The sequence below is a fragment of the Anser brachyrhynchus genome, assembly GCF_964034855.1.
Source record: "Anser brachyrhynchus genome assembly, chromosome: 17".
Classification (NCBI taxonomy): Eukaryota; Metazoa; Chordata; class Aves; order Anseriformes; family Anatidae; genus Anser; species Anser brachyrhynchus.
This window is the reverse complement of record NC_137710.1, coordinates 13,941,694-13,969,593: the sequence shown is the minus strand read 5'-3', so window position 1 is coordinate 13,969,593 and position 27,900 is coordinate 13,941,694. Positions and strand designations below refer to the sequence as shown.

Sequence of the window (27,900 nt, the reverse complement as noted above, 5' to 3'; positions counted from 1 at the left end):
CCCCTGCTGAAGTGAGGGACGGGGTGCTGCAGCATGAACAGGAGCCACACCACAGGTGGCTCTGACAACCTGATGCAGTCACAGTGCCAGCATCAAGAAAGTGAGGAGGTCCCACCAAACAAGTAGCACCTGAATTTTTGAACCAAGACATCAGTGTGGCTCTGTGGGACTGGATAAAGGTGAAAGGTGACTGGTTTTGCTTCACTAACACACTCTCCAGCTGGTCTAAGTTCATGCTGGGGTTGGGACATGTCCCTGGGTTTCACCCCATGCTCAAGTCTCCAACATCTATGCTTGTAACAGCACTTTGCTATCATGCAGGTTTAAAATCATGGTACTGCTTTTATTATCAGCATATCAGTCAAAATTAGGTGCATGTTTTATATTACTCAAAGACAAAAGACGTTCTTAGAACACTCAGGTACTTCCCCAGGGAAAGGAAAACATTTAATATCATCGTGACTCAAATTTATGACATCAGAGACTTCATAAGAAGCAGATTCTTTTTGGAGCTAGTGTCACAACCCAGGACTCCAGACAAGGAAGATGAATTTCCCTTTTTAACCAACACCTCATTTACAGAATGACCTGCCTAAACCTTTTCTTCCTGTTTCCAGGCATTCTGTCACTCTTCAGAAAAGGAAATGTAATTTTTCTTTCTGATCTCTACCAGATTACAATTTCAAAATTCATTAGCCCAAGCAATTCAGTAGGGATGCTGGTAGGAAGAGCCACCGCACATAGGTCCCCTGACTCTTGAAACATCAAAAACTGGGGCTGGTGACGATGATTTGCCCGGCTGGTAGGGTAGGCTGCAGTGTTTTCTGAGTACCTGTATTTTTCCAGGGTGTTTTCTGATCTCTTTCCAAAGACCTTTTCCCTAGTTCAGTCAACAACAGCTGCTAAACAGCTCCTCCCCGAGGGAGGAGTAAAAGACATAACTGATTTACAAGAATAACTTAACAATGTTAAAACAAAACAGGACTGGTGCTAGTGTCAGCCTAGGAAAGGTCTGAAGGTGACAGCTGTCGGAGTGACACGCTGAAGGCTTTGCACAACCATGTTTGCCCGTCGCTTGCCTTTGTGGAGATCCAGCGCTACCAGCAAGCCGTGGCAGTTGGGTCTCTCTCTGCGTCACAGCTGGGAGAGGTGCCAAGCTTGGAGCTGTAGAGGATTCAACACAACAGCAGACCAGGGGCAACAGGTCGATATGCAGCAGAACCAAGTATTAGAAGATCTGGAAATGCCTGTTGCAAGAAGAGAAACCGAGAACCTCTTCCAAGAGCGGCCTGAGACTGGGAACCAATATCTGGAAGATGCTTTGCTTCGGGGTTACCTGAAGGCACACCTTCCTCCCAAGGTCTGACATACGTTTGTGTTTCTGTGTGTATACACACTACAGTTCTGGCTAGGTGACTGCTTAAGACTATGAATTGAACATTTCTCGGAGCCCTTTTGTGCCTTCAGTGTGTTTAACTGAGGGGAATTTACCAGCATTCCATAAAACTTGTTTTATGTGAATCAGTGCAGGGGTGAAAAATACTCCCAGGATGTAAACAGAAATAGAAAGGGCCTAGTGGACTCCTGTGACTGGCTTGGGTGTTGCAAGGAGTGTTGTTAGATTGTCAGTGTGTGCATTTGTTACCTGGTCACCCAGCATTAAAAAAAAAAAAAAATCAGAGAAAGGGAAAAAACTGAGGTGCTTCCAAATTCTGCTGTGCTCTTCCACTTCTCTCTCACTAGGGAAGAGGTTTTTTTAAGGAACTTCCTTGCCAGAAGAATGAGGCTGTTGTCAGCTGAATGCAGAAGAGGATGGAAAGGCCCTTGGGGGTTTGCTTCTTCTCAGCAACAGTCACTGGCTTTTCTGAGCTGATTTTCAGCGTGACGGCTCTGTGCAGAGCTGCAGGGGTGCAGAGAGGTAGAGCAAGACCCCAAGCTGTGGGTCCCTGTTCTGTGAGCTTCGGGCCTGCAGGAAGCCCGGGGGCTCATTGCATCGGCCCTTCTCTGCCCTCACCCCCAGGACTGCAACTGCTTCTCACTCGTCAGGGACCGGATCTCATGGAGCTGAGCGTGACCTCTCGCTGTGAGTCATTCCAGCAGAAGCAGTACCTGTAAAGCCATGTGAGTAACGGAGGCAGATCCTGGCTGTCAGTGATGCTCTTGGTCTCCACGTCTGTGAGGCCTTGCAGTCTTGGGGTGGTAGGAGTGCGATGGCAGCGCTGGGAGCTTGCTTTTGTCACGGCCGTCGCGGGAGACAGGAATGAGGCCTCCCTACGCACCACTGTGGCCTTCTTGCTAAAAGAGAAGGTGAGGAAAAGGACAATACTTTTGGGCAACCATGAAGATCTTGCTCCAAATCTGCACCTTTGCAAGAAGCATGATTCAGATCTTCTGAAGAACTAAAAAGGTCAGAGCTGCTCTCCACTCGTTCCCCAAAGAGACACAGTGGCTGCAAAATCTACCAGAAAATCATCAGAATCTCCCTTACGTTTCTGCGCATAGTCCCAGCGGGGCAGTGTTGCCTCACTGCTAAAAGGGAGAGCCCAGTCTCTGCTCTCTGCCTGAAGCAGCACCAGCTTGTCCGCAGCCTGAGAGGCTGCTCTCCACACGAACGCCCTCCTGTCCAGGGGAGCAGCAGCAGCTGCAGCTCTGTGTGTCGCGCTGAAGCAGGCACCACAGTGGAGGTTGATTCCCGTTGTACTATTCACCTGTGTTCAGCAGTGAACACAAAAATTTCCCTGGAATGGAGCAAAGGCTTTCTTTGTTTGAAGGTGATTTCTGGAGAACACAGAAGAAAGCATCCACTTTTTTTTTTTTTTTTTTCTGAGCACAGTGGTGGAGATATCTATCAGTCTTTGATTCCTCTGTAAATAAGTCCTGTAATAGAAAGGATCGTATGTTTGCCCTCTTAGTTTGTTTTCTCTATAGTCATCCCTGGAACATCAAAGCAGTGGTTAGGGTGAGCGAGACCACCAGCAGATGCTGCAAGTTAGTGGCGTCAGCCTTGAACCTCACGGTTTGCAGCTGCCTCCCCAGTATCCTGTTGTGTGGTTTTGGAGCGCCCCGGCTGCGGTGTGTTACACGCAGCAGTCACAAATGCAGGAACTCTGATTTTGTTCTCTTACCTTGAAAATAAACGCATTCGCTTGGGCAACACACTGGTTTATAAGTGTGGTCAGGGCAAGAGCTCGCAGCTAGGCACTATGTTTTTTTGGTTTTGGTTTTGTTTTTTTTTTTAAGAAGATGTGGATATGGAGGTAAAGAGACTGTTGTAGTGAGCTCACTGTAGCATGCTTACTAAGAGACCTGTTTGGAAAACTACTACTCTTCTGCCCACAAAAAAAATGCCAGCTAAAGAGTTCAAAGGTTCCTGTGCTTCAGGGATTAGTGAAATCCGTGCACCTTGGATGCTTAGGTTGTGCTTGTAAAACAGCCTTCAAGTTGTTGTTAAGATATGATAAGCCTTGGAGGCATATACCCATCCCAGCTGAACCTAGAACAGGAGTGCCGCGTAAGCTCTACCAGTTTGGCAGGGCTCATGCAGGCTTTTGGCTCGTGTTGTGGTTTCTGAGGCTATTTCAGCATTCACCTGAAAGAATACTGCCTGGTCTGAGGACGGAGACTTCCAGAGCACCGACTGGACGGTGTGTGCTGGATCCTCATTACACACGTTGAAAGGCAGAGCGATGAAAGAATCAATCATATGGGATGGAGTTTAATGAAAAGTCAATGCAGAGGGGAAGCAGGGTTTGTATTTCATCAGCAGTACATTAATGTGTTTTATAATTGCACCATTTGGGCAGAGCAGCTATGGCATTCACCTCTACAACTGCTATATTGAGGAGGAAATGAGCATCTCTTGTGGTTTCAGAGAACAGCAAAAAATATTCCTCTGTTCAAAGTTAATCTTGATCAGGTGCTCCTGTGACACCCCATAGCAGTCTTGGACGTATTTTTGCTAACCAGAGTCCAACAGTGCTAGGGGCTGGGTCTACTTGGCCTAGTTTTAATCAGCTGTAAGTCAGGCTATTTACGTCTAGGCAAGTTCATTGAGTTTCGGCCACAGACAGTGAAGAGGAGCAAGCACCTGCAGGAGATCCTTGTCACCTTAAAATAAGGATCTAAGGCTTGGAACGAATCCCTTCTCTGCAGGTGCTGGTTTCTCTCCATTAACTATGGACAGACTACTCTGTCCAAGTCAGCCAAGCCTGGCTGAAATGAGGGCAGATGAATCCTTACCCTAGGGATGTGCAAGAAGCTGGCTGCAGAGTGACAATTTGAAGCTAGACACACCCTGTGCGTGAGGCTGAAGCTCAAAGGATTGAGCTATCCCTCCTTTTCTAACCTGGTAAGGAGTTAACTACTGAGCCCAGCAGAAGTTTTCCGATACAGATGAAGGCTTCCTGTTTTTGGCGCCTTTTCCCCTAGCAGTCTCATCCAGCAGTAAATCACAGAGTGATTTACTGAGGTTGGAAGGGACCTCTGGAGATCAGCTCATCCAGTCCCCTTGTTCATATGCATCTGTGTGATTCTCAGCCCTGATACAAAAGCTCTTCTGTCTTGTGTAAAATCCAGAGATGTTGCCAGAAGTAACTTGAAAAAATGATTTTGAAAAAAAATGTGACAGCTGAGCACAGCTGTGCCAGCAGAAGCTAAGGGACAAGCTGTCCTGCTGCATCACAGAGTACAATGAGCCAAGTGGCAAGAGATCATTAGCACCCAGAACAATATGGCCAGTCCTTTGACTTTCTGATTAGGACCGAGGCTTCTTTCCTTCCAGGCGAGTGCCTAAAGGCTCTTGTTGCTTCACAGGTACTGGAGGAGGTGAGTCAGGACCTGGAGAGGTTTGGAAACCGTCTGCTAACCGAGGTCAAACCTCTGGGATGGGAATGCGAGTTGAATCCCCCTGTGTTTCGGCAGTACGATGCCTGGGGGCAGCGGGTGGATCACATCATCACCTGCTCGGCCTGGAAGAGGATGAAGGAGATTTCAGCAGAAGAGGGGCTGATTGCTGAGGCCTATGAGAGAAAATATTCCAACTGGAGGTAACTGGGGGAGAGTGGGAGCAACTTGGTGCCTTGCTGGTTATTCTTAGCAGAGTGTATTCAGCATCTGGTGGGACTGAACTTCTTGTTGTATAATGGGTAACAGATGATGCACGGACAAAAGCACACCTACTGCTGTACTGAACAGCAGTGTCTGTCCACTGTAATGTTCCACATCAGCAATGATAAGCTGTAACTAATGGCCTGCAGTTGATCATAATATTCTTTGATGCCACTTTCCTGATTCTGGGGCCTGGCACTTCCCTGCGCTGCTCCAGCTTTACATGCAGTAGTTGTAACACAGCCAAGGGTCTGGAATTGTACTTGCAATTTAATTGTATTCTGGTCTCTGGAGATAGACCCAGATTTCTGATTTTTAAAAAGTACCCTTAATGTGCGCCAGATGGCAAGCGATGCCTTCCATCCAGCCCCACGCTGGCAGTCCCTCCGGGACTGAGAAACTTCTGCTCCACTTCTGTCTGCCTCTCTGAAACAGTTTCTGCCCTCTTGGAAATGAGCAGACTGATTCTAACCCATCTGGGCTGTATTTTTCCCCTCTCCTCCTAGTCAAGATGTTTTATCCTCCTGCTGCCGAACTGCCACAAAACCTGTCTGTTTTTGCCTTCTTTCCTAGCCGTGTGCACCAGGCTGTCAAACTGTACTTGTTTTCAACCACCTCTGGAGGTTTCAACTGTCCGCTGGCCATGACTGATGGAGCAGCCAAAGTCATTGAGGTACGAGCTCAGCTGGCCTCTGAGGACACAGCCCACGTCCTGACAGTGCTGGCTAGAGCCAGGAGCACTGGCCGAGGATCTAGGAGAGCTGATCTGCCATCTGGCTCTGGACATGGCCTTTTCTTGCTCTGTGACTCAGCTCTGTCTCCCACTGCCTGGCTTTCTCCTTTCTCTGCAAAGTCTGTGCACCCAGACTGACTTTTACATTTACATACAACACTGTGCACCGTGAGGCCTTCACTGCACACGAAACCTGTAACACTGCAGGCAACTGGAAAGGTCTCTTATTGTTCCATAGTTGTTTTTTTGTTTTGCTTTTGTTTTATTTTGTTTTGTTTTGTTTTAACTACAAGGCACAAAGGCCTTGCTTTCCTGTCCCCTCTGTGAAGCAGCTGTTAAGCATATTGGGCTAGATCCATACCTGGTGCTAATTAACCAACCTTGCAAGGCTTCCCCATCTGAAGATTTGGCTCTGCGATTTACTGACCCTTTGCACTATGTAACTGGCTATGCAGGGTACAGAGAAAAGCTAGGCCTTGTGTAGCTAGCTCTGGGCATTCTAATTAAAAAAAAAAAAAAGAAAAAGAAAAAACACAAGGCAGCTACCTTTTCCTGCAGCTCTTTGGGTGCTGGTGACATCCAGTGTACACGACTGTATGCGTGTACCCTGGCACTGTGCTGTTTTGAAAGCTGTGGGTCCAGCTGCAGAAGTTCAGGGGCAGTAGGGCTGCTCAACATTGCCCTTTGTAACAGAAACCTGCACCTTCTGCCCGCACAGTGTTCCAGCAGCCTCGTATGAGCCAGGAGGTTTCACAGACTGTTGGCAGTACCCGCAGATGCACTGCAGCACAGTGCAGGACATTCGGTGTCCCGCTCTCCTGCTTGTGTACCATCCATTCTGAGCCTTGCAGGGATACTTGTAGGACACACCAGTGTTAGTTAAGGCAACTGTCTAATTTCATCTGCTTTGGTATGACCTTCTTCGTTTCTTTTCCCTCTCCCAAAACAGTCACTAGGTATTCCTGCATCCCTGAAAAATGCTTTTGACCATCTGACATCCCGTGACCCCAAGAAGTTCTGGACCTCTGGCCAGTGGATGACCGAGCGCAGGGGAGGCTCTGACGTTGGTACGTGTACTGAGGTGGGAAGCAACTGCAGCAGCAGCTGGCATGTTAGTGAGAACTGAGAACGTGAAGGGTGTGGGGAGCTTTCAAAGCCAGGTGGCTGGCTTACGAATCTTCAGCAGAAGTCATCTAAATCATCTGCACAGCTCTGCCCTTTACCGACAAAAGGTCCAGCTTCTGTCCACTGATGTACACAGCACATGGCATGCAGGTACAGAGATTTGATCCTTGCTCAGGTAACACACTGACATCTAGCTCTATAATCTAAACCTTGGGCAAGGCAATCAGGCCCATCCCAGCTGGGACTGAGGAAGCATTCTTGATCTTCAGCTCTGGTCCTTGGCAAATGATAGGAATAGTGTGAAGGGCTAGGAAACCTCTGAACTCCATTGCAGAGACCGAAATGTGGAAAGGGAGTCACCTGCATGGGATGAAACCGCATTTGGTTTCCTGGTGGGAGAAGTGAAAGAGTCAGCTGTGGAGGGAAAGTTACAGAGATGAGCATCATTGTAGGATTCATGATTCCTTAGCACCCTTTGTTGTTCTTGGCTATGGCAGCTCCTAAAGAAATTGAAGCACTGGATTGTAAACCACAGTGCATTCTGCTTACAAAACGCTGCCCTTACCATTGTTATCCTGGAGCAATTGCTGGAAAGGCTTGCAGCTAAACAGGGCATATTTCCTTTCTAGTACTTAACTCTGGCTGCATTTCTTATCCACTGTCAGTGAAAGAGATTAGCAGCTAATCCATATTTCATCCGGATAGCAAGAGCTGCTGCCTAAACTGAAAATCAGCATCAATTGATACAGAAGTTCCTATAAAGCCAAGATCTTCTGCTCCTTTCTTGCAGCTAATGGCACGGAAACAGTGGCCAGAAAGCAGCCAGATGGCACATATCGTCTGTATGGTTTTAAATGGTTTACATCAGCTGCTGATTCTGATGTGACATTAACCCTGGCCAGGATAGCAGATGCTGAAGGACATGTAAAACAGGTCTGTTCTGTGGTGGAATGCGCTGAAGGAGCAGGGGAACCTTTTACTTTCCTTTTTTCATTGTGACATAGTCCTCCTTGTGTGCCTTTTTAATGGCCCCCAGGGTTCCAGTGGCCTGTCGCTGTTCTTCCTGAAGGTTCGAGATGAAGACAAGAAGCTGAACAATATCCGAGTGCAAAGGCTGAAAGACAAGTTGGGCACACGGCAGATGGCAACAGCAGAGCTATGGCTGGATGGAGCTGAAGCAGAGCTGGTGTGTAAGGCACCATTTCCCCCTCCTTTTGGGGCTGGGCAGGCTTGGCGTGGCAGGCTGCTCATGGGGGTGTACAGCTGAAGAATTTCCTCTCATCCATGTCTGTAACTGGCTGCTCGTTCCACAGAACCCTTCCCCAGCAGGGCCCTGTATGGAACAGAGCTCAGGAAAAATCCTGGGGGAGAAGGGGAAAAAAGTAATTCTAAGCTGATCATTTCCCTAATCCAGTTGCCTTAGCCCAGCTGAGGGGCAGTTCTGTGTGGCATGCAGGTGGGAACAAGCAGCCAGTGACCAGAACTGATCGTGCTGATACAGTCTCCAAAGGCACCTCTCCAATCATGCCACAGACTTGGCTAAAATAAGACAGCTGCATTTTAACGCAAGCAGATCTTTCTGGTGCTGGAGAACAGAGAGAGGTGAAGCGGACGTCCTGTACCTGTCTGCCTGCCGGCACAGGTGTCGCTAAGATAGACATGCTTCAGCTTCCCAGGCTGTGCCACAGGCTTACATCGACCTTTGTTCCTCCGTGGTTTCAGATCTCTGCAGAAGGTCGTGGAGTGGCCTCCATCTCCAACATGCTGAACATATCTCGGATCCACAACGTCATTGGTGCAGTAGCTTCCATGAGAAGGTGAAGGCAGCCTGGACCCCCCCTCCCAGAGCTGGAGGAGCAGTGTGTCAGGATAAGGGGAGATTGCAGTGTTTAGCACTGCAGTCGCTTGTCACGTCGTGCCTTTGTGGGCACAGGGCTGGGAGCCAGCGGTGCTAGGTCACCTGTGGGTGACCTAGGCTGGTGTGCTGCAGCCGAGCAGGGTTCACCCAGTGGGGAAGGCCGTAAGGGGAGGCTTAGAAGGAAGGTTGCTGGTCTAACGCCTTTCCCTGGCTGTGTTCTCTCTAGGATGATCAGTCTGAGCAGGGAGTACGCCCTTAAGCGGGTTGTCTTCGGGAAGCTCCTCAAAGACCATCCCCTACACATGCAGACGATAGCCCGGCTGGAGGTAAGGCTTCCAGGAGCTGAGCTGATTCTGCTGGTCAGGAAAGAGGGCAGGGATCCTCAGCCGCTTATGGGCACAGCCAGCCTGCCTCTGCGTGCAAGTCAAATGTAGCAGGCTCTTCCTGCTACAGAGAGGTGTGTACAGCAAGGGAATTGTCGTAGTCTAGTGGGACTGGATCTGATGAGGGACCTGAGTTCTCTGCTGGACTCCAGGTTATCCTCAATTACAATTACCTGGGAGCTGTTCTGACAGGAGTGCTAAGGTTCGTGCATGCATCCACTATGTCATGGCCTCTAAATTTAGTCGTTTGCATCAGACCACAAGCATAGAATCATAGAATCATAGAATATCCCGAGCTGGAAGGGACCCCCACAAGGATCATTGAGTCCAACTCCTGGCACCACACAGGTCAACCCAAAATGACACCACAGTCTCCTGAACTGCAGTTATCAGACTGTTTTCCAAGACTGGTGCACACTCATCCAACTCTCCTGGTAGCTCTTGCAGCAGGAGATAGACTATTCTCAGTGGGCTTGATGAATTCCTGGGGGGGGGGTCCATGAACTTCCAGTTCTGGGACAAATTTGTCTCCATGGTATACCTGCACAGTGCTCACCACAAGACACTGAGCTTGAATACAGCACCTAGACGTAAATACCATCTAAAGAAATAATGGTTAGACAATGGAAGAGAGAGCAGTATGAATTGGCACTCTGGCTCTGGGTTATGAGAGGAATTTCACAGCCTTACCTCTCTGCAGAATGTCTCACAGCTTTGCCTCAACACTGAGCCCACTAAACCCACAGGACATGGGTGGCTTCCTCCCACTACCAAAACTTCAAAAAGAAGGCACACAGTTCTCCTCCTCTCATCTATCCAGGCACTATTTCTTCTTTTAACTGGTGTAACATGGATTCTTATCTTTGGGCTACAATAGGTTCATGCAAATATTTAAACCAGCATTTATAACTCCTCTTGCAGGGTGGGAGAAGAGGGAAAGTGGTGTCACCCCAACAAGTGTCAAACATAACTTAAAGCTCCAGCATCTCGTAGCCTGGGGCAGTCCATGGCCAGAACTCTACCTCTGAAAGAAAGGCAAGATCCGATGTAGTCCCACAGGACATCATTACACACAGAGGCTACAAAGCTCACAGCTCAGTGCTGTCCAAATTGCAACTTGTCAGGGAAGCAAGAGGCTCACCAAGAAGTCTAAGACCTTGCAGATCTGGTGCTTGGAGGCTGACCATCAGATGTGCAGTCTCATGCCCTTTATCCTTGAAAAGAATGGATTTATGATCTGGATACCCGAGAGGAGCTTTGATAAGGCTCCCATTAGGCTTAATGAAATGGCATTGTCCCTTTTCTATAGTGGATTGCAGTGTGCAAGAGAGGCAGCTCCAGATTGCTTCTAATATTTCATGCCTTATGCCCTGCTGATCTGTGGTCTTTGTCTCTGAAGCCGTGGTTTTGTACGGGGGGGGGGTTGCATTTTGCTCAGGTCCAAGCACTGTGCATCCCTTCCAGATAGTCTCATGGCACCTCAGCAAATCAGGCTGGAATCACAGTTCAAGACCCATGCCAATGAAGCTCCCCACTTCTCCGCATGCAGGTGCAGACACGAGGGGCTTTTCTTCTGCTCATGGAGATTGCTCGGCTGCTTGGACTTGCAGAAACCAACATGGCGAGTGAGCAAGACCAGCTTCTCTTGAGACTGCTTGTACCCGTCGCCAAACTATACACTGGGAAGCAGGTAGGGAGCAACCAGTTTGATTAGCCCTGAGTGGGGCTGGTGGCACGTTAGCAGCCATGGAGCTGGAAAGGGGCAGAATTAACACAGCCAACGAGAAGGGCAGCAATAGTGTGGGGTACAGGCAGCGACCTCTTTCTGCAGGGCCTGCAGTGTGATAGCTACCCCGCAATTACTGCTCTGCGCTGAGGCTGGACTTTGTAAGTGGGGGACTCATCCCTCAGCTCTCAGGAAGGACTCAGCATGCCAGCTGCCTGGCAAGCAAGCCACAGATCAGTCATGTGGTGACAGCAGATTGAGCAAACACTCTGTGAAGTACGCCATACGCCACACGCCACAGAGGAATGCTGCTGAGGCTTTAGGAGAAACTCCCTGTGCTCCAAGACTAAGGTGGGACACTGAGCCACAGGAAACATCTTTTTCCTAGTTAAGAATAAATAGAAGAGAGGTAACAGTGCTAACAGCATCAGCCTTAACTTCAGGGGTCTGTCCCCCTCAATACCCTCAGCTTAAATACAAAGAAACTTACACACCATAGGCAAGGAGATAGTAAGATTCTCCTGAAACAGAGACACTTTCTTCTATGTACCAAGCAAACCACAGGTTTACCCTTACCTAGAGACGACTGCAGTGAGACAGATTCTCCCTGGATCTTCTCCCTGGGTCTGACTGCTCCTGCAAGTCCTCACTCAGTGCTGATCACTCTTCACTCCCCAGGCTGTGCTTCCGTTCATGTAATGAGCAACCTGGTCTATTGAGAGGTGTTCCTGCCCATGGCAGGGGGATGGAATTAGGTAACCTTTAAGGTCCCTTCCAACCCAAACCACTCTGTGATTCTATGAATGAGCAACCTGCTTCAGCAAGGCAGTGGGATCCAGTCAGTCCCCTCCCAGCAGGAACTGCTGTGTGATGCGGGAGGATTCCAGCCACTCCTTCCCTTTGTGCAATGTGTATTATATCAACTCTCTGCATTTTGCAGGCTTCTGCCACTGTTATTGAGGCAATGGAGTGTTTTGGAGGACAAGGTTACATGGAGGATACAGGCTTGCCGGTCATAGTTCGTGATACTCTGGTAAGAAAGCAGCAGAAAAAGCTTGTTGTGTATCACCTAGTCCCCTGCATAGTCCTTCATGGTTGCCACCTAAAGACACGCTCAAAGAAAAACACAGTCCTCCCCAAACTCACTGCAGGTGTTGCAGTTCTTTCTAGCTGCCTTCCTGCTGAGCCCAGTCACCACCAGGGAGGGGACATGATCTGTTCCTGGTGCTGGGAATTGCTTCCTAGTTCAGTAATGTAGCCGGGCCCCTCGCTGTCATCACCAGTGCTTCTTCCCACTTGTGGTGAGGCAAGAAATCTTTGGAGATTTCCTTGATATTCCCTTAACTCTGCCCCAGATCTTCATTGGCTCATGTTCCCCCTTATTTACTGCAGTTGCTCCAAAAGGCTCCTTCTTGCTCTTACACGGTCTCTTTTACCACCAGGTGCTGTCTATATGGGAGGGAACAACAAATATCCTGTCACTTGATGTCCTGAGATCCCTCACCAAGAGTCAAGGACGGGCGATAGCTGTGTTCTTCTCCACAGTGCAGGTGAGCCCTTGTCAAAAGCACCATTAAGCCTGATTTGTCCGATTTGTCCAAGTCTTATTTGGTGTTAGTGCTCCTGGCTGAGACTGGTGGAGAATACGACCAGATGCAAAGCTTCAGACAAGTGTTCAGAAGGTGTTTTGCAATTCTGCTCTTTAAATAGCACTTACAAAAGCAGAGTGCAGGCAGTGTTTGTTTTAGGATGCTTGTGTGCTGGGAAAAAAAAAACAATGCAGGCAATTTTATTTCTATAGTAAAGAGTTTTGCATTGTCAGTGTTCTTCACGACAGGTACCAATGTAAGTGTATTTTTAATGTGATAGAGTCAAAATAATGTAGCGCTTTTTTTTTTAACTGCAAAAACACCACAAGACTACTGAATATTAAACTTTCACTAGGGCTACCTACTGCAGCATGACTTTCTATTCTTATTCCCACTGAAAAGATGGAAAGAGCCAAAGGAATCCCTTTGCTGCCTCTTCAGATTTGCAGTTCTCTGCCTTTACCTACAGGCTGCTCTTTTAAAGGTGCCCAGATAACAGGCAGCCATGGAGAGTTCAAAGAAGCTCAGAATTTCCTGAAGGTAAATGAGCATCATCTGGCTTGTTACATCCCGTAAGGGGACACAGGAATGAGGCTGGAAGGCATGATCACCATATCAGAGGGTATTCCCGCAGGGATTAGACTTTTAATGGAGACAGAACAATTCAGAACTGTAAGAGCGCAGATACAGTGAGGGAATCATGAGCTGCTGGATTTCACTACATGTAGCCTTCACTTTCTCATATTCTCCCCGTGAGAAGTGAGAGGTCTGGGCCACTTCACTCCCTTCAGCATTGACAATTTGCTCTTTGAAGATGATGGCACAAGCAGAGAGAGAGCAGAGATGATACCTACATGGTGGCCTTGCCACTGCTCAAACACAATTGTGCTGAAAGCCCAGACATCCCAGGGAAAGAAAGGAGACTGTGAAGTGAACATAGGAACAGGTACACAAAGCAAAACATAATATATATAATGGATATTTTCATTATATATATATAGATAGATTTTTTTATAGATTCTATAAAACAAAACAAATATAAGACTCTTATTGTGGTCTCTGGTGTATCCAGCAGATTATCCTACCCTATCCATCCATCAGGTCCTTCAAAAACACACTAACAAGAGCCTGACCCCTTCTCACCAGTGGCTGCAGTTGGCAACTTGTGTTACATTTCACACCCACAGCTTAGCTGTATTCTGCACAGACCACCTCTCTGACCTCCAGAGATGTCCTCTTACCATCCTCTCATGCAACTTTTGTTAAAGGAAAAATACCTCAAGCAATTTGACTACCAAACATGAAAGCCAAATCTGCTCATAAGCAGGACTAATGAGCATACCCACTAATTAAAAAGCCAACTGGTCCAGCTGTTGATAAAAAGCAGCTTAATCTGACACTGAAGGTAATGGAGTAGAGAAGGAAAGGAGGGGGTGGTAGGCTCTAAAAATAACTTGGAAAGAAGCTGGCCTCCTCAGGCTTATGCTTACACTAATTTAAACCAATTCCCCACAAAGGTGCCATACTGCAGTCCTAGCAGCACCTTCCTGGTGCAGCTAAGGGGGTCCCTTCAGCTCCTTAACTGGATAACCAGAGAAGCACTAAAGAACTCAGCAACACGATTCAGAGCAGGTAATTGCACAGCAGTAACACCAAGTATTGAGATTTATTAATTAGCAAGCTCATCATTGCTCTGGTGCTCCAACAAATCACGCTGTCTATGAGACCGTGGGGTGGAGAAGTGAGCACTGACTAAAGTTCCTCAAATGCCATTAATGCCACTGCATTTTCTGTCCATGTCACCCTTGGGCTGCCTCCATTTCCACGGAGCGTGGCAACAGTGACTGGAAGTGGCTGGGGCTCGGAGAGCCGTGTGATGCCCTGGTTCTGGATGTAGTAGATCATACATGGCAAACGTAACCTGGGCACATCAGAAACCTTTCCCCTTGCCTTCAGCAGCCAGGCACTGGAAGCACCAGCCGGGAGGTATTTCTGCATGGTGCCTCTGTAGCATCAGGCAGGACCATGCTGAGCTTCTACACCAGAATCAGGATGTCATTCTCAGGTGATAAACAACCTCATTTTGAGCTCCAGGTGTCCAAATTCTTCTGGTCTCTGGGAGTCTGTCTCGTTTTGAAACATCCTTCCCATACCCATCTAGTGAGGAAATCATTTAGCCCTTCATAAAGGGATTTTTACTGTTCCAATCCATTTTCTTTTTATTGATGCACACAAAACTCGGTACAATTCATTTTATGTTTGTCCCTCAAGGTTCTCGGTTTGCAGAATTTGTGCCCAGTGACAGAGGCTTCTTTGGAGAAAGTGGCATTAGTACTTAGTACAGCATAGTTCTTTGTTCTCTGAAGGAATTCGATGTTGTAATTACCTATAGGAAAAGGGAAGAACAGAGACCTTTTTCATTTTTGCACAGCGTAATTATGAGAATCTGAATTTTTAGGGTAAGCTTGTTACAAACCACCCTGTCCAGAGGTAATTGGTCTGCAAGCTCTCAGGGAGTTTCAGGTGGATACTGCACGGGGGGGGTCATTTTATGTTATACTACGATTTTATTAGCTGGAATTTTGAGCCAGAGCATTGGCTGTACTCTAGAATTCTATTACAGTCTGAAAAGCGATGCTAAAATAGCACTGGGGAATTCTTTGATTATTGCATTTTAATAATTTTAGATTAAATTTGGTCACATCACAGTTCTTTCTGAATTGCCAGTCCTGCAGGCCTCTTGCAGAGCTCAGAATTAACTGCCTGATGCATCAGCAATGACTGCGTGGGGCTGAAACTCTATCTGTAAATCGGACATGCAATCTGAGTCACATGGTAGTGTTTTTAGGTCCTTTTCAGACCATAACCACAATTTTAGCACAGCAGGAAATAAATGTAGGTTATTAAAGTGAGACTACATATTTGCTCAAAACAATAATATGAGACTTGTGCTTCTAGCCCCGTTTTGGATGTTCTCCCTGTTGCTGTGTTTTTTAAGTATTGGTGATGAGTCTTCAAGTAAAAACCGTTCTGACAATCTTGCTTGGTAGTGAGAGCAAAGAAACGAGTGACAGCTTAAATATTCCTCAGCGATAACCCGAAGGAACCAGACATATTGGCACTCTGAAGTTCCTTCTCTCCGCTGACTGCAGTCAGGAAAGACCCGTACAAGCGGCACATGGGGGCTGCGTGCCCGTGCCTCCCCTCAGCTACGCCCTACAGGCGCTGGAGCAGATCAACACGCAGGAAAGCAAACCAGAATTTGCTTCTGCCTCAGACATCATCCCTGAAGCAGCTCTCTCTCTAGTCTCTCACTCTCAAAGGCAGTGGAGGATGGGCAAAAACCCAGCTCAATCTTTCAGAAGATTCAGTGCTTTTGGTTAGGAGAAAGAAGAGTGATCTGAAAAAAAGAAAAGTGTAAATTATTGGAGAGCAAAGAGAATGCAATGGCTTTTTGTTGTTGTTTGGTTGTTTTTTTTTTCTTCTAAGGTCAAAACGATGCTTTATATTCCTGGTCTATGCTGCCCAGGTCTTTAAACCTTACAAACCAAGGCAGTGTAGGATGTAGCTGCTTGTACACCCTGGCCGCTAGCACGCGGCTGCTGGTGGAAGCACGTATGTGGTTGCTGTGCTTCGCCTGTGTGATGTTGGCTTCCACCCAAGCTGCTGGGAATATGTTTATGCCTTTGGGGTCTTTGATCCTTGCTGGCAACAAGCTCTGAGCTGCTTTTAAAACATCTTATTAGCATTCTGCGGGTTTGGAGGGTTCTTTGGACTTTATCTTGGCACCAGACCCAACCGCTTTACTGATGATGTTTTTGTATTCGTACAGCATATGCTGTGAGTATTTGTGTGCCGCTTTGCCTGGAGCACAGAATAGCAACCATTGAGGATTGTGTTTTTCTGGTATTAACAGTCAGAAAATACAGGGCAATGGTTGGGCAGAAGGTGTCACACACAGCCGTGTTACAGAAAGCAAAGCTGGGTTCAGCTTGTGTGGGCTGAGTCCTACGGTGCAAATACGCTGTACCTTCATGTATTAGCAAGGGGGGCTGCACATTCGCTTAAGTATTAAAAAGCCAGAAATTAGTTCTGTGCTGCAGCTCCTTACAGGCTTTAGCTCACAAACAGCCTACAACTGAGACTGACTAACAAAAAGCACCCCCTACCACCTGCTCCTTAAATACGCACGCAGTCCTGCCTGCAGTTCTGCTCCAGGTAAACCTTCAGCCTTCCTGCAGCGAGAGATCTGAATGTTGTGGAGGTGCCAGTGCAGCACAGCCGGCTGCAGGGCTGAGCTCACAGCCGAAGCCAGTGCTGCCCGCAGGCGGGTGCCGGCCCCGCCAAACACTCGTGGCCCTGAGAGGTGCAGGGGCCAGAGGTTTGTGGCCGCTGCGTGGGTGCGAGCTGGCTGCTTTTCAGCCTGCGTGGCTTCAGCGAGACCGAGCTTTCACCCAAGGCTGGCAGCCCCAAGCACAAGGCACGCTCTTTTTTGGGCTCATGAGGGCTCAGCACTGCCAGACGGGAAACACAGGTTTAGGGCTAGCCTCTGCCGGACACATCCAGGCAGCTGTGGGCATGCCGTGTTGTGAAAGAAGGACTATTTTAGATTCTCTTGGCAGACGCTCACTTGTGCTTTCACAAGGTACATGGGATGCTGGGGAAACAGCAGCTTAGCCCAGCCACAGGAGGGTGGTGCTGGGTCCGCCAGAAGGGAGCCAGACCGGTTCACAGACAGGGCTTGCAGGGAAAAGCTCCTTTTAATCTGAATTTTCCTGCCTGGGCACAGCTCTAGCATCTTAGTGGGAGTGAAAATATAAAAAGAGGGGAGGTCACACATAATTAACCTGGTAATAACCTACACGTGAATAACCTGATACAGGTGTGCAATTAGAGGGAAGTGGGGATGTTCAGCTTGTCCCCATGTGCAGCTGGAAGGCCAGCACAGCTAGGCCTGGCTTGCAGGAACTCTCTGTTTTCAGGGCAAGGCTCTGAGCTTCCTTTTGGCAGCGTCTCCTTTCCTGCCGAGCGGGGCTCTGGCCACTCCACCTATGGCAGTGCGAGCTGCAGCTACCTCAATTTAAGCCTTTTATTAATATCCCGCTGGGTGTGTTTGGGATTTCACCAGCCTCGTTTCCTTGCAGAAGGTAAATATGCCGTAATTTTTCCTGTGATTGTTTTCTTTGCAGAAAAAAATTGAGCTGGCTTCGAGCACTGCAAAACTGGAACCCGCTGTGAGGCAAATGCGGGATGCCATCAGCCGTCTCACCCAGTTCGTTCAAGGAGCTGGTGCAGAGGAGGCAGTGACCATGGAGTTGGCTGCAAGAGACTTCTCTTACTCCCTAGCAAGGATCTATGCAGGTAGTGGGAAAGACAGAAATGATGAATTTCAGACCAGGAAAGGGCTAGGAATCAGTCCTAGAGTGTCATGGCTTCACACACTCAGAGGTAAAGAGTGGAGTTTTAAAGAAAGCTTGGTCTCCACCTTTCAAATGGAGGCAGCTCAGCCTGACAAGTGCTGTTGAGCAGCAACCACCACCCTCTTTCCGTGAGCCTTTGCTGCTTCAGCTGGAGCCCAGGATTACTTACATCTCACGTTCTTCCGCAGGAGCTCTTTTAATTGAACATGCATCTCGGTCTGACGCTTCCGCTGCAGATGTCTCCGCTGCTCGAAGGTAAGCAAAAACCTCCCCTATCCCAAACCATTCCAGATCATTTCTTGTGCGATGCAGCAGGCGTTGCTCTGCCTCTCTGAGCGACCTGAACGTCTGCCATGGTGAGATCCAAACTCCATCTCCTGGATGGAGACAAACAGCATTCTGGCTGGTTACCAGCAACGTTGCTGCTTTTCCCTGCCACGGGCAATCTCCATGCTACAGCAATGAGAAGGACCCAAACTGGGAAGACCTCAAGTTGAGACCAGCATTGTCTGTTTAACAGGGCTCAGGTAACTGTTTGCATTCTCTGTTCAGGTGGTGCAACCAGGAACTGTGCCCTGTGGCCACAGAGTTCAAGAACAGCAGCTACGACGCTGAGGAATCGCTCATGGACAGCTCTCTGGTGTACGGCAGCCCCCCCAGCACCAGCAGGCTGTGACAGCACAGGTAACTGGAAAGCCATGCCAGCCTTGCCAGTGCAAAGTGCAGGACGGCGGTGGCATTTGGTGCAGGCTGAAACAGCCGTGGTAAACTGACGGATACAGACACTTCCATCTTCAGGGTGGCAGCGGCTGGGTCTACACCTGAGTGTTTGATCCAGGGGTGCAGCTTTGAAATAAACTGCTGTAGTGCCCCCGCTTGCCGCACTTTGGCTGGGTTTGCCAAGTTGTTTTACCGCTCGCAAACTGTATTCCTTCGGGAAGGAAGGAAGTTGAAAGCTCTGCTCTGGCACTGAGCACACTCCAACCCCCAGCTGAAACAGCAGGTTGGCTGCGATCCCAAAGCAGACACCTCAGACAGCCACAAATTACAGGTATGGTGAGGATATTCCACCCAGGGGCCAGACCAAATCCTTCTGAACTAAACCCACAACTGCACCCACTGCTCCAGGCTGAAATCCACTGCTTTTGCACTGAATTACTTGCTAATGCAGACACAACCAGTGAAATTCAGTTGGAGATCTGAAATGTTCTTACCGTGTTTTAGACAAATACTGAGTGATCAAATCAAATCAGTATCAAATGCAGATAATGCCTTGAAGCAGCAGCTCTTCAAGTACTAACTGGTATTCTTTTTAAAGACAAACAACCAAAATCAAAGTGAAAAATATTTGAAGCTGATTAAATACAGAAAGCCACCATTTTTTCTTGTTCCCCGTCTTGCTTTCCAATACTGCACGTGCTCATCCCCCCCGGCACCTGCCAGGGGTGGTGTTTCTGCCAGGGCAGCCTCTGCTGCCCACGTTGGTGGTGCAGAAGTGGCTCCATGCGCAGCAGATGGTATCTCCTGTCATACAAACAACTTCAATGGGAAGTGTTGCACTGTGCTCAGGACTTCCCAACTCAGTGGCTGAACTCGGCAACTTGTTTGAGGAAACAGCCTTTGTAACCTGAAGTTTCCATTTTCCTTATCTCACCTCGCTAAGGCTATTGTTAAGCGAGCTGGCCATTGATTAGTCTAGCTTGTGCTTTGATTTTTCCTTTTACATTGTACTTTGTCCCAAACAAGCTTTGCTTTACTTTAAAATAACCTGATGTAGAGGCTTTACCTTCATGTGTAATGTTGGGCACCTCATTCCTGCTAACTTAGCTCCGCTGTCAGCCACGATGGGCAAGAAAGACGTTCTCGCTCTGTTGCATTTCAAACACACAATACGGTAATTTGGTGTTTGCAGCTTCATAAGCGGTCAGCATCAGCATCAACGCTGCTGTGCAAAACCGCTCTACAAACATCCTGGGGAGGAGATCATTTCAATTACATCATTTAAATTATATCAACAGTGTACAAGTTGGTACCAAAATTAAAGTAAAAAACACTTTTGACCTCTAGAAAGCTTATTCATTTCCTATGTGTATGTCATAATGATGCTGCAATTTACTGACATAAATTCTGACGTAAGTTTTAGACTGAAATCCAGTAATGCTCCACCAAAGCAAACATCTGGATGTATTGACTGCATGCTTCTCTTCACACTCAGCACGTCTGTCTGCCTGTGTGGTATTACCCTGATGACTAAAAGTTTAATCAGAAAGTTGATAATAACAGAAGAGAAACAATAGAGTGAAGACAATGGGAATACGTAGCTGCAAAGCGCCACCAGCAGCCAGGGTATCGAGTGGGAAGAGAGCGGAAGGGAGCTGATTGCTGAGCACAAGTTACCAACGTTTTACAGAGGCCAAAGCTCAGAGATGCAGAGGACCCGAGGCCACCTCTGGGGCGGAGGAGCACGGGCAGAGCGGTGCCGGGGAGCAGCCGCGGGGCAGAGGGCTGTGGGGGACGGGGAAGGAGCGCCCGGGGGCTCCGTCTGTCCCCGCGCGGGGCCAAGCGCAGCGCTGAGCCACGGGAGCTTCCCTCGAGTCACACAGGTGACAGCCAGACCAGCACCAAAGGGCTTCTCACTACAGCGCTCCTCCGCATCTGCTTTGTGTGCACCTAGGTGAATAAATAACAGTTGGGCTGGGAAAACCTCCTCCATTACCACAGTTGTTTGGTGTCGAAGAAGGAAGTCTTGCTTGTGCTGCGTAAGAACTAGAATGGGAAGGTGAGAGAACAACACGTGGCTCTAAGCTGCATGAAGGCCTCAGATGCATGTAGGGAGGGCAGAAAGGTCTGAGAACGTGATGAGTTAGCACAAAATAATACGACAGACAAAAGCCGTCACGTTTAACCAGCGCTAGAATCGCTCACGGAGCTGCTGGAAAATCATCGGGATCCTCCCTTCTCCCTAAGGGCTCGTCCCCACAGTACTGGGCCTGGGCAGGCAGTGACGTCTTCCGTGCTTGCTGCCAGCCTGGGATTTCACATCCACCTCTTCCTACGGATTTCAGGTATTTATTTAAACACTGGAAATTACTTTTTCCTAATACGTGAGCTATAATTTGCCTAAAAATAAACCCCACAAAGTGGAAGCCCTGCAAGTGCGCCAGTACAGAAAACACAAGGGACTGTAAAATTGCCACCGTGTAGGAAATGACAAATTTATTAAGATCTAAATATTCACTCTGAGGCTACAGCAGAATAAATGCTGTTACAAACAAATAAGCACTAGGGTCTAACACTTCATGCTGCTGCTAAACAGCTCTCTGCTCTCATAGGCTTGCCTGTTTTAAAACATTTAATGTTCTTGAAGTTATTAATCAAGACTTCAGATGTCATTTTAATACAAATTCCACCAAAAAAAAAAAAAAGTACAATCAAATGCATCACCTGTTGCCACTGCAAGGTAAAAATCATTTCATAACAACTCTGGGAAATCAGTTTTAAAAATGTTTGTTAAATAGTAAGGTAAAACTTTAGCAGCATTTAAAAAAATTCGAAAGTTGAAGAGTACGATTATCTTCGATCCCGAAATGCTACAATCTGAGCTCCAATGCCTGCGTTATGAGTGTAAAATGAAGAGATGGGAATCTGTTATCCCTCTGCCCAAGAAATGGCATTTCTTTATGGTGTGGGGTCAGCAAGAGAGATAAAGGTTTGTACAGAGGTGGCTCTATTTAAAGGCTCCATTTCTGTTTCTGCATCCTGCTCTAACGCTGGTGGATTCTCTGTTTAACAAAGAAGCGAGTTGAATTGTAATAATAATAAAAATAATTAAAAATATTGCAAACCAGAAACTTCACAAGCCCTGGCTTCAGCAGTCTGTCTGGCTGTAGGGGTATGGGATGGCCCGCGGGAGCATCGCCCGCGTGTCCTTTAGAGAAAAACCCACCAGCAGGAGCAACCGCGGCTCCTCGCAGCGAACGCACCCGTCTGCGGGCGCTGCACGAGCAGGAGCTGCGTTTGCTCACGTTCCTTGTTCGACTCGGAGCCTAAATCGCTGGTTTTGCTTTTTAAGCACAAAAGGTAACTCCATGTAATTCTCTAGCAATTCCCAAGCGATGCCAAGCCACGGAACCTGGCTGAGGGCTGCTCTGAAGCTGCTGTAAAACCTGATCGGGCCCCTGCGTGTGAGCGAGCCCAGAGCACCGGCCTCCGCTCGGCAGCGTCTGAGCCGCTTCTCTGCGTCTCCTTCCAGCACAGCCCAGCTTGACGCCGTCTCGTAACCGCCTCTGGACCCTGTTTCCTCAATTCCTTGTGCTGAGTAATTCAGGACCTACTAGAGGGACAATTATAGAACAACCACAAATATCCGGACACCCCGTATCTGTTACACGACCTCAGCATCAGCTCAGCGTTCCTGCATGCGGCTGTTCCCTTTGCAGCCTCAGTTCAAAGCCCCTCCTGGCCTGGACCCCATCCCGCCCCGGCAGCCCCTCCTGCGCAGTGCGTGCTTCTCCACAGCCTCTTCCCCTTCACCCCCAGAGGAAGAGCCTTTGGCTTTTCATCCCCCGCGCTGCTGCCCACCCCCTCCTGCTCCCACCGGGAGATGCTAGGCTCGCTGCTGGCCTGCCTGGGGCTGTTCAAAGAGATGGGCTTTTCCCTCACCCCATCAGATAAGCTGCTCACAGGGCCCGTGCACGAGGGGGTCGTTTTAAGAAAATCACAGCATGCCAGCCAGAACCGAAGCTGCGCGCTGTGACAGCAGCTCTGCTCTCCCTTTGGGCTTTTGGGCTGTTTAAGAGCTGTAACGAAAGAAAAGAGGAAAGGGCGTTCGTTAGGAAGAATCCATCACTGGAAACGCCACCTGGGTGCTCCCCTAGCAGAGCCGCCAGGCCGGTGATGCTTCTGGCTTCACTACGTGGAAGGTAAAAGTCCTCCGACTCCCTCCAACTCCCGCGCAGGACTCACGGGGTTTGCTCCGCGTTTCCGTAACGGGGAACATCCAAGAAGCGCCGTGTCCAGGGCTGAGTGGTGGCACGCACACAGCCTGCAGCCGCTGTGCTAGAGGAGTGAGTGACTGAAAAAGCACTCAGAAGGAACTCAAGTATGAAAGGAGCTATATGAAATCAAATTCTGGTGTGTAACTGAAAACCTGCTGTTCCTTTGCATGTTCGTAATAGTGCAAAACATTATATGTACCTTTTTTTCTTTTAATTCTTGAAGCTGAAAATACTACCACCAGCTGTGATCACAGCTCTGCCCAGAATCTGCAGTTTTGTTTGATTAAATAAATACCTTCAGATTATAAAGCAATTGTGCACAACATCTTGTGACTAGAACAGGCCTGCCCCAAAATAACTCACAGTTGCTCAAGAAGCTCTTCAGTCTCCCTGAGAATTCAGGACAAATCCTCTCCCTCGACCTAAAATATGTAAGAAGCGATGAGGATGAGCTCATGTGATGGAAGTGCCTGCAGCCACGCTGCTGAAACAACCGAACAGCCCTAGGAAAACGAGAACCTTTGTGCAAGAGACTTTTGCAGGACACACAGCAGTTGGGTTTTTCACCTTCTGGGAAAAGATTAAAAGATGTTAAACCCGAGTGAGTTTGGTTTGTTCCCCAAGAGCTACAGCTCCACCAGCCAGCATCGCAAATAAGGCAGAAAGTGTGCAAACGAGAACAAAGCTCTGTTCCCCCCCGTGCTGCCACTGCAGCGAGTGCTGCTGCTGGCTCACCGCAGAAGGGAAAGGGAAAAGGGAAAGGGAAAGGGAAAGGGAAAGGGAAAGGGAAAGGGAAAGGGAAAGGGAAAGGGAAAGGGAAAGGGAAAGGGAAAGGGAAAGGGAAAGGGAAAGGGAAAGGGAAAGGGAAAGGGAAAGGGAAAGGGAAAGTTTCCTCTGCCAAATGCCGCTGAAAGCAGGGTGAGCTCCCTGGCAACCTGGGCCACTCCTACATTTGGGCTGGCATCACTGGATCACATTCTGACACGCGATGGTCAGTGAAGGGGAAGAAGAAAAACGAGGTACCAAGGGGCAGAACTCTTACACAGTTCTCCAGCCTCTGAGAAAACCGTGCCGGTTGTACAGAGAGCACCTGACGGTACGTCTGGTTGGTGACCTCTCCCCCCTCCCTGGGACTCCTGCTGCACCAGGAAAACCAAGCTGGGTAATTTTTCTTCTAAGTTTGGGAGCAACAGTTTGTTGTTCCTTGCGAAGACACAATGGAAACGAAAGCAAGGGGAGGCTGCTGCAGCCTCCTTTTTCAAAGGCCTTGGTGTTTCTGCAGAACCTCAAATATATCTCCTATGAAGGACAGGAAAGAAAAATAAAAAACTAGAAAGTGTGTTAGCAAATGCTCCCATGCAAAATTCTAAACTTTATTCACTTTTATTTATATATTTAACAATTCTAAAGTATTTACTTCTCGCTTTGACAAAAATGAAAAATATAGGAGCACTTTACTCTCTTTAGGAGAGAAGGGTTATATATACAGCTATGGAGAGATACTGGTTCCTCCTTTACATACAAAGAAAAATAATATTAATAAAAAAGTGCTTCATCGATCAAAAAAAGACTAAGAGCTGCAAGCATTTATTCACACTGTACATCACAGACCCCAAAAACCCGTATCATAACCTCTTGGCACCTGTCATTAGGAACTGCAGAATCTTAGACTTATTTTTGACTGTCTATTTGCACCACAAAACCACACAATGTTAGTGTGCAGAACTACACCATGTCCCCTAAGTCACACCTCTAATCGCCCACCTCCGAGGAAAAGCCAGAGACGGGAGCTGCGTGTTACCCCGTTCCCGCTCCAGCTCCCTCTGTTTTACACGACACAGCGATGCCTAGAGTCCTCTTCCAGATTTACCGCGCTGCTTCAGGAGCAAGTTCTTAAGAGACACAACTCGACCGGAGAGCCCATCTTTTCCTTTGCTTTTCCCACCCGATGGTTTGCAAACCATTTCAAAACGCGTACCGGGGAGACGCTTTGTTACCAGACCCCTTCCCGTAAGGACACGGGCGGCTGTGCTAAGCCGGCCTCCTAAACCTTCACTTTTATCTTGTGAGTCTTCAGCTCAAACCGCAGCAGCGTGACAATCCTCGCAAGGGGTGTGGGAAGTTCAAACGCCAAACACAACATACCCTGTCATTTCTTCCCCATCAGATCTAATAAATATTCCCAGATGGTTTGCTCTGTGTGATCCTCACTTTGGCCTACGTGATTGTGACATTGCAGGGAAGGGATGCACTCCTCTCCCAAGACTCGTTAGATTTTTTTGACCTTTTATATTTAAAACTCTCAAATACTCCAGCAGGATTTTTGTGTTCTTGAGAATATCACAAGAGAAGCCCTAACTTAGTCTAGGCAATGCATTGTGAAGCAGGGTATCACCATACGCGTTTCCTCCTTGCCAAATTGCACTAAGCAGGCTCTATCGAAAGGGAAAAGGGGCTGAGTACCTAACGCTCATTTAAAAACATATATTCAAGAGATTCACACTTTAATGAGGTGACTTTAAAAGCGACTCAGATTGGGACAGAAGGAAGAAGGGGAATCCATGATGTGTTTTAGGTCTTTATATAATCCTCAGGCAGGTTTTTTCCTATCTGGAGTATATTGGATACAGACTGAAAAAGGAGGAGACATCCCAGGAATATGACAAGCACCAGTGCACTCACGGACTGAGCTCAGCGAAAATACCAGCATATCACAGTTGTTCTTTCGTTGTTGTGGATAGTCTCGTTAAAGTGCGGGTCTAAACAATAGCACGGCAGACTGTTTGTACGAACCATGACAAGTGCACTGCTCCAGAAGTAGCTTTGCGTTGAGTAAACCACCCTACAGCTGGGACAAGCATAGAAGTCGAAGGTCTTCTACTTTCCCACTGGGTTTAAATAACGACTTGCATTTACAGACCTTCAGATAGAGGCGCCAGTGTAAAACCAATCCCGGCTCGGCAGCCTGGTCAATCCCCTTCTCACCTCTCACAAACTCGCGCGCACTTTCCATAGCCGACGTTGTCCAGGTGTTTTCACTCAGAGCCACAGCCAGAGGGCTGACGGCGACAAAACATGTTGATTGTGTGTGTGAGCACAGAGCCGCTGAGCGTGGAAATCTGTGACTGATCCCCCCTTCACGCAGTGAGGATAACTAAGCCCACTCTAAGAACAGAGAGGGAGAGTGCTCTCTTGGGAAAGAGATTCCCATTTCTTCTAGCAGCAACGAGTTCCCAAACAGCAGTTTCTTGTTTGGAAGTAACAGGAGTGATTGAAAGCACTAGCACTGACGCTACAGGTATTCACTTTGCACACTGGCTGGGCTGGTTCCCCTCTTCTCCTTTCCTCCATAAAATCATCTGTCTGCAACACAGTTCAGCAGTGGGGCAGTTAAATACACAAGGGAAATCTGGTTCCGGTGCCAGCTCCCTTCCCACTTCCACAATCTTCCAGCAAACAAGCAAACATATATATATTATTATATATATATATACACACACACAGGCGCGTACACGCACACACATACACACAAATAGGACAGAAAGGAAAGGGAAATAGCTGGAAAAGGAGATTCCCACAATCCAGCGGTACGTCCTCGAGGTCTGTCCCACCGAGCAGTGTTCCACGCCCCAGCCTCCAAAGTGCACGGCTCCCTCCTCCTCCCAGCCTCAGCCCACCGAGAATGTGCGTGTCTGTGCGGGGAAGAGTCGACACGGCTGCTTCCCGCTGCTTCTAGGCTGGAACTTTAATTAGACGTGGCAGTGATGGGTTTATCCAGTTCAAGATCAAGGCTGGAACTGCTTGGGTGCAAGCTGCTGTAGCATGATTTGCAGACTCTGCTGGGTTCAAAGAGCTGTTGACTAGGAACTGGCACCTTCTGGTTACAGCAACTGGAGCAGAACACATTTCCACAATTCCTTGCGTCAGGAACAGAGGAGAAACGGAAAAGAAAAAATTAGAAGCAGTTTAACGAAGTTACCCAAGTTCTAAAATTACACTGTTCATGGGTGCGATGGGGTCAGCCCTGGAGGCTGCAGTCGGCACTCCCTAAGTACCAGAATGCAAAGACTTCCCTCCCTCCAGAGCTTTAAGGCAGGGACAGCACAAAGGAACACAAAGCAAGCTACAGCAGAGAACTACAGCTCCTTTACCATCTCTACAGTGACTGCTCTTTCGCGCAGTATCGTCCTGCATCAAACTGGAGGGACCTTACCCCTCCAGGAAACGGGGCTAAGCTATCTCCCTTGGCCTGCAGGAGAACTCGGAGCTGCTCAGTGCTGTCACCGCTACCTTGTGGGCAGGTGGGTAAAAGAGAGGGACAGCAAACAAAGAGCCTTCCTCCGTAAGGACGTGGGGGATGTGGTGTTCTGGCCCCTGCTCACATCACTGATCCAGCTTTGCATTAAAGACATACTGGATCCTGCAGTCCTGGCAGGAGGAAAAAGTCTCTGCCCCTTTACTCTTCTAACAGCGCGTGCTGGTAAGCACCAGCACGGACACATTTTCTTCTGTTTCTTTCAAGTGCACTGCTGGAAGGTTTAAGCATGGAACAGATGAAAAAAATAAAACCGGTTTTGCTTGATGCAATCGTCCCGCTGCCCCGACTGCGCAGTTCCTTTTGAGGTGCTCCCAGCAGTCCCCCACCTCTGCGTAAAGGAAACGGAGTCAACAAGGATCATGCAAAGCCACGGGGCGGGCAGCCAGGCACGTCATGCTCGGGGACAGTCACGCCACGCCGCGGGAGGGTGAGCAGTCTCATTCTGGTCAGGTGTCAGCTGGTGGAGGCACGCGAGCGCATGCACCTCACAGGAGGCGGGGAGAAGATTTAAGTCTTGAAAATAATTACGTTCTCCTTGCAGCCCCCCTCCAAACCTGCTGCTGATCAAGCTAGCCCGAGGAGCGCTGCGGCGCCCTATCCTCCAACCTCATCAATTCTTATAAGGAGCTCAGAACAGCACCCCAG

The 27,900-nt window shown here is 48.3% G+C and overlaps 3 protein-coding genes across 20 annotated transcripts in view; 1 reads left to right on the top strand and 2 right to left on the bottom strand.

Annotated features, from left to right (window-relative positions):
• Positions 1-11,850, bottom strand: part of HORMAD2 (HORMA domain containing 2) — a 37,855-nt gene extending 26,005 nt beyond the window's left edge. The window contains exon 1 of the mRNA XM_080559235.1: positions 11,508-11,850. The gene's annotated coding sequence lies outside the window, so the exon portion shown is untranslated. The remainder of the gene's footprint in view (positions 1-11,507) is intronic.
• On the top strand, positions 193-23,536 carry LOC308179293 (acyl-CoA dehydrogenase family member 11-like). 4 transcript variants are annotated; one of them, XM_080559228.1, is made up of 15 exons: positions 193-1,360; positions 4,813-5,045; positions 5,680-5,779; positions 6,789-6,906; positions 7,755-7,897; positions 8,001-8,150; positions 8,687-8,781; positions 9,049-9,148; positions 10,755-10,895; positions 11,872-11,964; positions 12,374-12,481; positions 17,710-17,968; positions 18,129-18,195; positions 18,493-18,624; positions 20,615-23,536. In XM_080559228.1, exons 1-14 carry the CDS (start codon positions 1,061-1,063, stop codon positions 18,614-18,616), a joined length of 2,031 nt encoding a protein of 676 aa, XP_080415354.1. In that variant the 5' UTR covers positions 193-1,060; the 3' UTR covers positions 18,617-18,624; positions 20,615-23,536. The 4 variants fall into 4 exon arrangements, with proteins under 4 accessions (XP_080415354.1, XP_080415353.1, XP_080415355.1 ...); XM_080559227.1 differs by having other exon boundaries at positions 194-1,360; positions 18,493-23,536; XM_080559229.1 differs by having other exon boundaries at positions 195-1,360; positions 17,710-17,881; positions 18,493-23,536.
• MTMR3 (myotubularin related protein 3) overlaps positions 13,612-27,900 on the bottom strand; it is a 91,865-nt gene continuing 77,576 nt past the window's right edge. For 13 of the 15 annotated variants that reach the window (XM_080559219.1, XM_080559213.1, XM_080559216.1 and 10 more), the window contains one exon: positions 24,275-26,854. In XM_080559219.1, the coding sequence (XP_080415345.1) occupies positions 26,683-26,854 (172 nt within the window). In that variant the 3' untranslated portion in view covers positions 24,275-26,682. Of the gene's footprint in view, positions 14,907-15,835; positions 15,921-24,274; positions 26,855-27,900 lie in introns of those variants that run through there. The other 2 variants (XM_080559218.1, XM_080559215.1) reach the window with 2 other exon arrangements.